Genomic DNA, 13,188 nt, shown 5'->3' on the forward strand with positions numbered 1-13,188 from the left:
TACTCTGAGGAAAAAAATATGAACGAATTCCTATGCCCCACAAATAACCCAGAGATGCATTTTAAATAAAAAGACACATTCTACTCATGTAAAAACACTAGGCAGGCCCCACAAATAACCCAGAGATGCAGTTTAAATAAAAGAGTCCAGACGTCTCCCCACTTAACATGGGGGTTACGTTCCCAGGTACCAGTGCCGGATTTACATCTAAGCTAAACAAGCTATAGCTTAGGGCCCCACTCTCTTGGGGACCCCAAAAAAATTAAAAGGAAAAAACCTGGATGTACATTTCCAAAATATAAGATAAAAAATAAAATAAAACCTACATACAGCAACAGTGTTTTGTTTTGTGTAGGCTCCTACGATGTAAGTCATGGCCCCCGCCTGCTAGCCTGCTCCCTAAAATATCACTGGTTTGCTCCTTTCTATATATAGGGTCCCTACATTCTGCATGGACTGGTTACAAGGCAACATGTGCAAATGGCTTGAGATACCTATGAGGTCCATAAACTACCATATAGCCTATATTCAACACCAAAAACAGCGACCATTTGTTGTTGACAAAGGACAGCTGGATATATAAAGGGCCCCATTACCTTCAGCAGCTTAGGGCCTCATCAAACCTAAATCTGGCCCTGATTCTGAGCTACATAATAGTTTGGGTGTGTGTGTTTATTTGTTCCTTTTTAAATGAAGAAAAAAAAAATACAGAAAGAAATAAGAAACAAGATTGAGCGAGATCCCAGAAGGAAAAGCTATGTGCAGCGTCAGCACAGACGTGGAACATGAGGACAGCATAAATATTGTCGTGGTTAAAAGAAATCCTTCTACTTATTTGGGAAGAGAAAAGACCATGCTAGTTAAAGGAGCACATTTGGATGAAGCAAAATAGTCAATTCCCTTGCCACCTACCATGGTAAGAATAATTTTTTAAAATGTCATATACAGTGGTACCTCGGGTTAAGTACTTAATTTGTTCCGGAGGTCTGTTCTTAACCTGAAACTGTTCTTAACCTGAAGCACCACTTTAGCTAATGGGGCCTCCTGCTGCCGCCACGCCGCCGGAGCACGATTTCTGTTCTCATCCTGAAGCAGAGTTCTTAACCCGAGGTACTATTTCTGGGTTAGCAGAGTCTGTAAACTGAAGTGTATGTAACCCGAGGTACCATTGTACAGTATACTCTTTGCTTCTGCATAGGTTTGTTTGGAGCAACAAATCTGTTTATTCTTTTGATTCATGAGCATCAAATAATCCTTGGAAGCGTTACTTCTGCCTAGTAAAGGTAAAGGTACCCCTGCCCGTACGGGCCAGTCTTGACAGACTCTGGGGTTGTGCGCCCATCTCACTCAAGAGGCCGGGGGCCAGCGCTGTCTGGAGACACTTCCGGGTCACGTGGCCAGCGTGACAAGCTGCATCTGGCGAGCCAGCGCAGCACACGGAAACGCCGTTTACCTTCCCGCTGGTAAGCGGTCCCTATTTATCTACTTGCACCCGGGGGTGCTTTCGAACTGCTAGGTTGGCAGGCGCTGGGACCGAGCAACGGGAGCGCACCCCGCCGCGGGGATTCGAACCGCCGACCTTTCGATCAGCAAGTCCTAGGTGCTGAGGCTTTAACCCACAGCGCCACCCACGTCCCTACCTCTGCCTAGTATTATCTCTCTAAAAAACAACAACAGTGCCTTTGATAACAGCTTGATGTACATAAACTGAGCAGGAGATAAAGTAATGTTAGGCTATTGTCAACGGGAGGGGGGTGGAAGTGGCAAAGGTAGCAAAGGCCCGCGAGGGTTTCACACGGGCAAACCTTCCCACGGGTCTGCGCTCTGAATGGCGCAGGAGGGATGCTGTGGGTGTCTCTCTGGGATGCTGAGTGATGCTCAGTGGGCGTGGCTATGGGAGGGGCGGTGCTTTGCTTCGGAGGAGGAAATCCTGATCTCGCCTTGCGCCCTATCCAGGGAGCTGATCCTGCGCGCCGATCCTCTCCCGGCGCCGCCGCTTGTATCCCTTTCACCTGCGCTGCTGGGAAGCCTTTGCACGGTGAGTGATGCAGCAAGGACGTTGCAGGAAAATCCCAGGGAGAGAAAACCCATAATGATCCTCCCCCCCGCAAAAAAAAATAGGGGACGCTCCATGAAAGGATGGGAGCGGCCAGTGTGATGCATTTAAAGGGGTAAAATATAAACTAGGGAATATATCTCTTTTATGGGGGTGGGGATATAACCCCCCCCCCCCGCCCTAGATGGAAGCGTCTCCCGCAGCCCCACTTATTTTTGCAGGAGTTTGCCCAGGGAGGAAGATCGATTTCAGTCCCCTGGAAGAGACCTCCTCGTATTAGGATTTGGGGGGGGGGGCGGGGAGAGGAGGGAAGGATGAGTGCTGGAAATCCAAAGAGAGTCGTGTTTTTGTCCTCGCCCCCCCCCCCCCGTTTCCTGCAAAAAAAGGATGTGATGCAATTAGGAACGCTGCAAAATTTGCAATGCTTTTTTTTTTAAAAGGAAAAAGGCATTTCTCTCGCCGCTTTTCGGAGAAAGGGGCTTAATTCGGAGAAAGCGCTTGAGGATTTCAGCAACCGAGTTTCTGTTTTCAAAACGTTTCTGCCAGTGACGGGAGGGGAGTGGTGGAAACCCAGTCCTTTAATCAGAAGAGGCGGCTTCTACCTAGAGCCAAAGCGGTAGAGATTTAGGACAAGGACCTCCCCACATCTTAAATGATAATAATAATAATAATAATAATAATAATAATAATAATAATAATAGCAACTTGGATAAAGCATTGCCCAAACTTGCTGTTTTGTCTCCTGGGAGAAACCTTGCAAGGGTTTGATTCCTGGAAATGTTCCTTACCCTGGAAATAATGATCAGGGATGCCGTTTTAACTGGGGAAGTAGGAGTGCCATATGTCAAACTTCAGGCTTTTGTCTAAAGAGAGCTCAACAACTTTCAGGTTTTTCTGGTTTTTACTTTGGAATGTGGCAACCCAGTAGAAAATTAAAAAGTCATTCTCCAATACCAAGGTACTGATCCCGCCCCAACACACACACACACACACACACACACACACACACTGTCGCGAATTCTCCGCTGCACTTTAGCAGAAATGATCAGAGTTCCAGGTTCTTCGGTGCAGTGCAGAATATTTATTGTGATATATATATATATATATATATATATATATATATATATATATATGCTTTCGTAGATTTTCACGGGTATAGGAATGCAGGTTTTGGTGTCCTCGGGTGTCTTCCCGTGTAAAAGTTGGGGTGTCTAGGCGACGTTTCGACGAGGTCTCACTCGTCATCTTCAGGCTGGTGCTTTCGGCTTCTTGTTACTGGAACAGAGCAGGATCTCAGTGTTTGAGTTCCTATAAATACTGTTGAGGAGGTGTGGTGTATAGCCTCCAATGTTCTGGGCAGAGAGGAAGTTCCCAGGCTAGTGTGCCTTTTCTTCTTTTGTTCCTTAATTGCTTGAGGGATATCTTGAGTGATTTCTTGAGTGATATCCTGAGTACCACTTAGGTGGGTCATTAGGTGTGGATTAGTTGCTAAAGCCTTTGTGTCTTGACCTCTTGAACTTTGTGAAGAGTTTTTCTGAGAAGATGGCTGTACTGCACTTAGTTGTGCTCTGGCTTGGCTTCGTGTATAGGGGCGAGCTGTGGTTTTGTGGCCTGTGCCAGCCAGATCTGTGTAGGGATTGCAGGGGGGTGCAGCATCCGGAGGTGCCACCATGGTTTGGCTACTGGATGGTGTCTGTAATTTATCTGTGGAGAGGGTCTGGGTTTGGGTCTGGTGTGGTTGATTGGTGATGGCGTTCTGTGTGCCTCTGGATCTGGTGTCAGTTTTTGTGGGGAGGGCTAATTTCCAGATGTCTGGCAAGCGGGATGTGTCGTCACGCTTGTTCATGTTGTGAGGGTGTTTCTCTATCTCGATGGCTTCCATGATTATTCTCTTGTGGTGATGTTCCATGTTAGAGAGCAATTTGGAATCTGCAAAATTAATTTCGTGTCCTGTTTCTTTCATGTGTTGGAAAAGAGAGGAAGTTTTTTCTTCTTTTTTGACGGCATTCTTGTGTTCTGCGATACGTGCATTTATTCGTCTGTTTGTTTGTCCAATGTACGTGGCTGGGCAGACTTTGCAGGGTATTTCATAGACCCCTTGGTTTTCCAACTGGATTTTATCCTTGGGGTTTCTGAGGATATTGGCTATTTTTTGGTTGGCGCAAAAGGCTGTTTTGATATTGTGTTTATGGAGGATTTTGCTAATTTTATCTGTAGTGCCCTTGATATAAGGAAGGAGGGCCATGCCATTGTTTTCTTCTGTGTCTTGGTTTTTGGGGGGTGTTTCTTTTTGGATTAGCTTCGTAACCCTGTTTTGCTGGTATCCATTGGCAATTAACACATTTGAGAGATTCTGTAACTCAGTTGTCAAGTGGTCTTTGTCAGCCAGGCGTTTGGTTCTGGAGATGAGAGTCTTGGCTACGGAGTTTATTTGTGCAGGGTGGTGGTGTGATTGTGCATGTAAGTAGCGGTTGGTGTGTGTTTTTTTCCGGTAGATAGTGTGTCCTAGGGAGCCATCAGGTTTTTTGTAGATTAGGACGTCAAGGAAGGGAAGTTGGTTGTTGGCTTCTATTTCCATAGTGAATTGTATTTTGGGGTGTAGGCTGTTGAGATGTGTGAGGAAGCTGTCCAGTTTTTCCTTCCCGTGTGGCCAAATTACAAAGGTGTCGTCAACATATCTAAGCCAAAGTTTGGGTTTGTGTTCTGACTTGTCTAAAGCATTGGTTTCAAAGTGTTCCATGTATAGGTTTGCGATGACCGGTGAGAGGGGTGATCCCATAGGTGCTCCTTCTATCTGTTTGTATCTTTGTCCATTGTGGATGAAGTACGTGTTGGTTAGGCAGTGGTTGGTCAGGTCCAAGATGTATTCGGGGGGATTGTATTTGTTTTGAATGGCTGTCAAGGCTTCATTAATGGGCACTTGTGTGAAGAGAGATACAACATCGAAGCTCACAAGTAGGTCATTGGGATGTAGGTTTTGCTTCTTTATTGTTTCTATGAACTGGAAGGAGTTTGGAACGTGTGAAGAGATGGATTCTGCATAGGGCTGAAGTTGCTTGGCGAGAAATTTAGCGAGATTTTGTAGAGGTGAGCCTATGGAGCTGACTATTGGTCTGAGTGGTGTTCCTTCTTTGTGTATCTTGGGGAGGCCGTAGAGTTTGGGGCATCTGGATGATTTTTCTCTGGGGATGATTCTTAGCTGGATTTCTTCACTGATAGGAGAGGCTTTTATTTTGGATTTGGTGGTTTTTTCCAGATAGGTGGTGGGATCTGTTTTTATAGGTTGGTAGGTAGGGTCTTGGAGTAGATTTGATAGTTTTGCTTGGTAGTCCGATGTGTTCATCACAACAGTGGCATTACCTTTGTCTGCTGGGAGAATGATTATGTTGTTGTCTTTCCTCAGGTTGGTGAGTGCTTTCTGTTCTTCTTTGTGTAAATTGCTTCTGGGTGGTTTGCTGGAGCAGAGGATGTTGGTGACTTCCAGTCTGATTTTATTGGCTTCATCTGGGTTGATTTTGGTTAGGCTAGCTTCGACTCCGCATATGATGTTTTCCGTGGGGATGCGTCTCGGGGCGACTGCAAAGTTGAAAGCTTTGGAGAGTACTTTGGTTTCAGTTGAGGTGAGGATCCTGTCTGATATGTTATGTACTGTTTGTTTCATGGGTTGTTGTGGAGGGTGGCTGGGCTTCTGGCGTTTCTCTAGTTTGTGGAGTTTGTTGGTGTGTGTGTCTGTCTTATGTGAGGTCTCCGTTTCAGCTCTCCAGACGGCTAGTTGTTTGCATTTGTCCCAGAGTGCAGGGTGGATTTTGTTACAGAGTTTGAGGTGAAGAGTGAGCAGATCTTTGTTGGTTTGGTTTAGTAGGTATCTTTTCTTGTGTAGTTCGTTTCTGATTAGGGATAGTTCAGTTCGTTTCAGGATCCTTTCGGTAGCAGGGGTTTTAGAGTGGAATTTAAGTTGGAAGCATGTGGGAATTAAGTTGTTGTCTCGGCAGTTGCGTAGGAACAAGAGATCACATAAGATGGTGGCTCTTCGGATTTCTAGTTTCTCGTAGGTTCTTGTCAGCTGGAAGGTTTCCTCCCCGTAGAGGTGAGATATTTGCTTTCGTAGATTTTCACGGGTATAGGAATGCAGGTTTTGGTGTCCTCGGGTGTCTTCCCGTGTAAAAGTTGGGGTGTCTAGGCGACGTTTCGACGAGGTCTCACTCGTCATCTTCAGGCTGGTGCTTTCGGCTTCTTGTTACTGGAACAGAGCAGGATCTCAGTGTTTGAGTTCCTATAAATACTGTTGAGGAGGTGTGGTGTATAGCCTCCAATGTTCTGGGCAGAGAGGAAGTTCCCAGGCTAGTGTGCCTTTTCTTCTTTTGTTCCTTAATTGCTTGAGGGATATCTTGAGTGATTTCTTGAGTGATATCCTGAGTACCACTTAGGTGGGTCATTAGGTGTGGATTAGTTGCTAAAGCCTTTGTGTCTTGACCTCTTGAACTTTGTGAAGAGTTTTTCTGAGAAGATGGCTGTACTGCACTTAGTTGTGCTCTGGCTTGGCTTCGTGTATAGGGGCGAGCTGTGGTTTTGTGGCCTGTGCCAGCCAGATCTGTGTAGGGATTGCAGGGGGGTGCAGCATCCGGAGGTGCCACCATGGTTTGGCTACTGGATGGTGTCTGTAATTTATCTGTGGAGAGGGTCTGGGTTTGGGTCTGGTGTGGTTGATTGGTGATGGCGTTCTGTGTGCCTCTGGATCTGGTGTCAGTTTTTGTGGGGAGGGTCAAAAAAGAAGAAAAAACTTCCTCTCTTTTCCAACACATGAAAGAAACAGGACACGAAATTAATTTTGCAGATTCCAAATTGCTCTTTAACATGGAACATCACCACAAGAGAATAATCATGGAAGCCATCGAGATAGAGAAACACCCTCACAACATGAACAAGCGTGACGACACATCCCGCTTGCCAGACATCTGGAAATTAGCCCTCCCCACAAAAACTGACACCAGATCCAGAGGCACACAGAACGCCATCACCAATCAACCACACCAGACCCAAACCCAGACCCTCTCCACAGATAAATTACAGACACCATCCAGTAGCCAAACCATGGTGGCACCTCCGGATGCTGCACCCCCCTGCAATCCCTACACAGATCTGGCTGGCACAGGCCACAAAACCACAGCTCGCCCCTATACACGAAGCCAAGCCAGAGTACAACTAAGTGCAGTACAGCCATCTTCTCAGAAAAACTCTTCACAAAGTTCAAGAGGTCAAGACACAAAGGCTTTAGCAACTAATCCACACCTAATGACCCACCTAAGTGGTACTCAGGATATCACTCAAGAAATCACTCAAGATATCCCTCAAGCAATTAAGGAACAAAAGAAGAAAAGGCACACTAGCCTGGGAACTTCCTCTCTGCCCAGAACATTGGAGGCTATACACCACACCTCCTCAACAGTATTTATAGGAACTCAAACACTGAGATCCTGCTCTGTTCCAGTAACAAGAAGCCGAAAGCACCAGCCTGAAGATGACGAGTGAGACCTCGTCGAAACGTCGCCTAGACACCCCAACTTTTACACGGGAAGACACCCAAGGACACCAAAACCTCCATATATATATATATATATACACAAATGCAGTGGATGTTCAGGTTGCGAACGTGATCCGTGCGGGATGCATGTTCGCAACCTGCAGCGTTCGCAACCCGCGTCTGTGCACGTGCGGGTTGCGATTCGGTGCTTCTGTGCATGCGCAAAACGCAATTTAGTACTTCTGCGCATGCGCGAGCGCCAAAACCTGGAAGTAATCCTTTCCAGTACTTCCGGCTTTCAGCGGTCCGTAACCCGAAAAAACCCAACCTGAACTATCTGTAACCCGAGGTATGACTGTATATACAATATTCTACCGGCTATAATACACGAGCATTTCCTACAGTCAAACAGAATGCCTGGCTACACCTTAAGGCAAACAGGAAGACCCTTCCTTCCTTCCTTCCTTCCTTCCTTCCTTCCTTCCTTCCTTCCTTCCTCCCTCCCTCCCTCCCTCCCTCCCTCCCTCCCTCCCTCCCTTTCTCCCTCCCTTTCTCCCTCCCTCCCTTTCTTTCTTTCTTTCTTTCTTTCTTTCTTTCTTTCTTATCTCTCTCTCTCCACACTCTTCCACACCAGGTTCCCTTTTAAACTGATGGCAGCCAATCAACTGACAGCATATTACTGCTGAGTCTTTCTTGCTCAGCACTTCCATAGAAAGTGTTGCACCAGCCAGCTCCATCGGCTAGCTAGCAAACTCAAGCCTGCAGACTTACTATCTCACACAGCATTCTGTGAATCCCGACACACACAAACAAAAAGCTCTTACTTTTTAAGACTCTTCAGGGACGAAACAGGTGACAAATGCCGGCACCCTGTCTAACTCTTGTGCGCAACACCACCGACACTTCATTTGATCCAACTTATCCTTTGTTGATATCTACAGGAGCCTTTAAAGGAACATTTAAAGACTGTATCTTCCTTTTGGACACAATTTGAATGAGTTTTCTGTTTGTGGCTTCTGTAGTAGATCTTGTACATAGCTCTCTCAATTTTTGGATTATTAATATAAGATTTAGAGCGTAGAATGGTTTTTGTGTGTTTTGTGTGCCGCTTATGTGCTGCTTACTTTATACTGGTTACTTTTTAAGAGGCGCAGCTAATTCTATTCAGGATTTATTCTTTCCACCCTGAGGACTATACTGTACTGTGAGCCCTGTGCAAATATTATGAGAGGCAGAGTCGGGGTGTGTGTGTGTGTGTGTGTGTGTGTGTGTTTAAAGATGAAACATTGCTGGCCCCCTGTCAGGAATTCTTTAACTGTGATTCCTGCTGCTGCCAGTCCGTGTTGACAGTATTGAGCTTAGGTGGAGCAATAGTCTGAGACCCTATAAAGCAGCTTATGCATGCAAGGCTTGCAGTTTGGCTAAAGAGGGCTTCCTATAGATCAGTACAGGGTCAGGTTTAAGGTGCTGGTTTTGACCTTTAAAGCCCTATACGGTCTAGGAACCGCGTACCTACAGGCCCGCCGCTCCTGGTATGCCCCACGGAGGACCTTAAGGTCCACAAATGGCAACATTTTGGAAGTCCCAGGTCACAAGGAGGTTAGATTGGTCTCAACAAGGGCCAGGGCCTTTTCAGTACTGGCCCCGACTTGGTGGAACGCTCTGTCACAAGAGACTAGGGCCCTGCGGGACTTGACATCTTTCCGCAGGGCCTGCAAGACAGAGCTGTTCCGCCTGGCCTTTGGTTTGGACTCAGTCTGACCCTTATGTTTCTCTCCCCTTAAGGTTTTGATGAGGCTGCATTTTAAATTGCATTTTAACCTGTATTTTAAATTGTCCCCCCCCCCCCATTATGTTTTTACTGTAATTTTACTGTTGTTAGCCGCCCTGAGCCTGGCTCTGGCTGGGGAGGGTGGGGTATAAATAAAATTTACTATTATTATTATTATTATTATTATTATTATTATTATTATTATTTCTGGCGATAACTAGCCTACTGGTCACCTTTGGCGAGCAGGAATCTTTTGCAGGTGACCAAGCTTCGAAGCTTTTGTAAACTGGACGTTTACAAAAACTGGACATTATTGGGGGGTTGAGTCTGTCTGGCTTGTTTTCTTCCCAGGTTGCCAGTTAGCTACTGGTTGCTCAGTACATGTCGGCAGGCAAATTTGCAACCTGGACTGGTGCTGGCCAGAGGTGTGAAATTTCTTCAGTTCTGAGTCCCAGAGGCAAAATTTACCTTACAGGGTGCAAATCCAGGATTTGTATACTTATGGGAATCAAGGAAAACAGTGGATTTTGGGTGGGACTTAGCTTTTAGTTCCCCCTGGTGAGGAACATGGGCTGGTGGTATGAAGATCTTGGCATCTGGGCAGGTTTATAAAGGGAGACAGAGACCTTTCAGGTGATGCAACAAACTAATTGGATACTTCATCTCTGTCTTTCCCTCCTCCCACCTCCCCAAATATTTCTGCATGCCCAGAAAACATGGCCGAGGCTCAGGCTGGCTCTGGGAAGGTGGTTCTTTTCAGCCAGAAAAAACGAGGGGGCCTCACCTACCGCATCCCGGCGCTGCTTTACCTGCCCTCCGAGTCCACCTTCCTGGCGTTTGCAGAAGAGCGCTCATCCTCCCGAGACGAAGATGCTAAGTTCCTGGTGATGAGGCGAGGGCGGAAGGAAGGAACGTCCGTTCAGGTAAGGCCAGGAGCAGAAAGCGTAACGCTGCTATTCTTCATTGCACGTTTCTTTACTTTCTTACTATATACAATAAATGTAAGGCTGTCGTCACGCAGCAGTTCATGGGTCTGCCAATATGCAGCCACACCAACTCTAGGGTGGCAGGCAGCTCAGGTAAGCTGTTTAATGAAGGCGGGGAGGTGCTCTGCGCACTATGTATAATGGGGGGGGAATGCTCTCTGCAGCAACTCCCCCATCTCCTTTAAGAGTGGGCAGGGCCTGGTAGCTGGTGATGAGGCGAGGGGGGAAGGAACGAATGTCCGTCCAGGTAAGACCAGAGGTGAAAAGCATTACTCTGTGTTTTCTGATTTCATTTGGGAGTTTCCGTGCACTCCTCTGGTTCGCCAGAAGCGGCTTAGTCCTGCTGGCCACATGACCCGGAAGCTGTACGCCGGCTCCCTCGGCCAGTAAAGCGAGATGAGCACCGCAACCCCAGAGTCGTCCGCGACTGGACCTAACAGTCAGGTGTCCCTTTAACTTTTATACATTTTAATCCACTAACTTACATGTTGTGATCTGCCCTGAGACCTGCAGACGAGGGAAAGTATGCAGATTTAATTAATGATGACGATTCCAGGTCGGATGTGAAGTGTGCAGAGACATCACCCCCCTAGCAAACCCTTTTGTCTCTTCTCTGTTTCTCTCCAGTGGGGTCCTCAGGAGCCCCTGCCGATGGCCACGCTCCCCAAATACCGCACCATGAACCCCTGCCCGGTGCACGAGGAGAAGAGCGGAACCACTTTCCTGTTCTTCATCTGCGTTCTGGACCACGTCACGGCCCGGCGGCAGATTGCAACGGGGAGGAACGCCGCCAAGCTCTGCTACGTCTCCAGCCAAGATGGCGGCCGCACCTGGAGCCAGGCGGTGGACTTAACCAGGCAGATGTTTGGAGGCGAGCGGAGGAAGTGGGCCACCTTTGCCGTCGGGCCGGGCCACGGCGTGCAGCTCGGCTCCGGGCGCCTGGTGGTCCCGGCGTACGCCTACCGCACCCGCAAACGTTGCTTTTGCTTCTGCCCGCTCTGCTGCGCGGCTCCTCATTGCTTCGCTTTGCTCAGCGACGATGGAGGGCGCAGCTGGGCACGGGGCCGGCTCCTCGAGGACTTGCGAGCCACCGAGTGCCAGCTGGCCGAGATCAACCGCCAGGACGGAAGCCGCTTGCTGTACGTCAACGCCCGGCATTCGGGCTGGAGCCGCTGCCGCGCTGAGGCCTTCAGCGCCGATAACGGAGGCCATTTCCATAAGTCCTTTCTTTGCAAGCAGCTGCCTGAGCCGCCCCACGGGTGCCAGGGCAGTGTGGTGAGTTTTGCCCCGGCGCCGAAAGCCTCGGATCTGGGCCTAGAGGAAGGCGCAGGCGAATCGACGTCTCTGCTGGGTGTCAATCCCTCCTCAGAGCGGAGGAGCGCCAAGTCATGGCTGGTCTTCTCCCACCCCACAAACAGCCACAAGCGTTCGGATTTGGGCATCTACCTGAACCCCTCTCCGTTGGAGAAGGGGTGCTGGGCAGCCCCTTGGGTGCTGAACAAAGGGCCCAGCGGGTATTCGGACCTGGCCGTGTGCCAGGAGGAGGGCAAGCCGGTGATGTTTGGGTGCCTGTTTGAATGCGGGGCGGCGACGGCGTGCGAAGAAATTGCCTTTCAGCTTTTCAGCGACGTTGAGCTTCTGAAGACCCTAAGGCCTGGGAATCAGAGAATCGCAGAGCAGTCAGGGACCCCGAGGGTCATCTAGTCCAACCCCCTGCAATGCAGGAATCTCAACTAGAGCATCCATGACAGATGGCCACCCAACCTCTGCTTGAAAACCTCCAAGGAAGGAGAGTCCACCACTCTCTAGAGATGGCGCCAGCCAGCGGCACCAACAGCCAGGAACGATGGGAGTTCACTGGGGAAACCCAGCCAGATGGGTGGGGTATAAATAAATTATTATTATTATTATTATTATTATTATTATTATTATTATTATTATTATTATTATTTTGGAGTGTCACAGTTAGTCACACACACACACACACACACACACACACACACACACACACACACCATCTAAGGGAAGGGTGTTCATGCCTTCACAGGCCCTTTGACCTTAAAATGACCCAGCTGATTTCTCCATAACTTCATGGGTTGTGCAGATCTTGGGTGATTTTTGGACTCAGTTGGATGATGAAGCCTTGGAACAGAACAGGCATCACTTCTGAATAGTGTCTTGAATCATAGGACCAGGTGCGCAGCCTGGGAGTCATTTTGGACTCACAGCTGTCCTTGGAGGCGCAGGTCAGTTCTGTGTCCAGGGCAGCTGTTTAGCAGCTCCATCTGGTACGCAGGATGAGACTCTCCCTGCCCGCGGACTGTCTCACCATAGTGGTCCCTTCTCTGGTTATCTCCCGCTTGGACTACCCGCTCTGGGATCCCACAGCTAATTCTCCCCTGGTCTCCTCACTGGCCCAAATAGGACTAATTTAGCCAGCTAGCCCTGGTGATCACCAAGTGGGGATTCGAACCCTGTCCTAGTCTGACACTCTTAACCACTGTGTCACACTGTCTTAATATTAATTCTATCATATTTTTTAAATATTTTATTTCATCTAATGTTTATTGGATGGATTTCCCCCTAAATTGATTTTTGAATTCTGAATTTATTATTCACGTTTTATACTGTATATTATGCTGTTTTTTGTTGCATCAATTAAGTGTTTAAAATCTGTTGTTAGCTGCCCTGAGCCCGGTTTCTAAACCGGGAAGGACAGGGTATAAATAAATTGTTGTTGTTATTTTGCACAAGCTTTTCTTCTGTTGTCCGCTGGTGTGAAAATATATGTAATTTTTTAAAAAAATCTCTTTGAACACAATGTACATGCACATCTCAGCCAGCAACATATATT

The 13,188-nt window shown here is 47.7% G+C and overlaps 1 protein-coding gene across 1 annotated transcript; it reads left to right on the plus strand.

Moving 5' to 3' along the window:
• Positions 1-1,908: 1,908 nt before the first annotated feature.
• On the plus strand, positions 1,909-13,087 carry LOC114595532 (sialidase-3-like). The gene is made up of 3 exons (XM_028725833.2): positions 1,909-2,038; positions 10,060-10,271; positions 10,962-13,087. The coding sequence occupies exons 2-3, from the start codon at positions 10,065-10,067 to the stop codon at positions 12,036-12,038; spliced, it is 1,284 nt and encodes a 427-aa protein (XP_028581666.2). The 5' UTR covers positions 1,909-2,038; positions 10,060-10,064; the 3' UTR covers positions 12,039-13,087.
• The last annotated feature ends 101 nt before the right edge of the window (positions 13,088-13,188 follow it).

Source organism: Podarcis muralis, chromosome 4 (assembly GCF_964188315.1).
Source record: "Podarcis muralis chromosome 4, rPodMur119.hap1.1, whole genome shotgun sequence".
Lineage (NCBI taxonomy): Eukaryota > Metazoa > Chordata > Lepidosauria > Squamata > Lacertidae > Podarcis > Podarcis muralis.

Coding starts and splice junctions, on each gene's coding strand:
- LOC114595532 (XM_028725833.2), top strand. CDS start 10,065: ATGGCCGAGGCTCAGGCTGGCTCTGGGAAGGTGGTTCTTTTCAGCCAG. Junction 10,272..10,961: donor AGGAAGGAACGTCCGTTCAG/GTAAGGCCAGGA, acceptor GTTTCTCTCCAG/TGGGGTCCTCAGGAGCCCCT.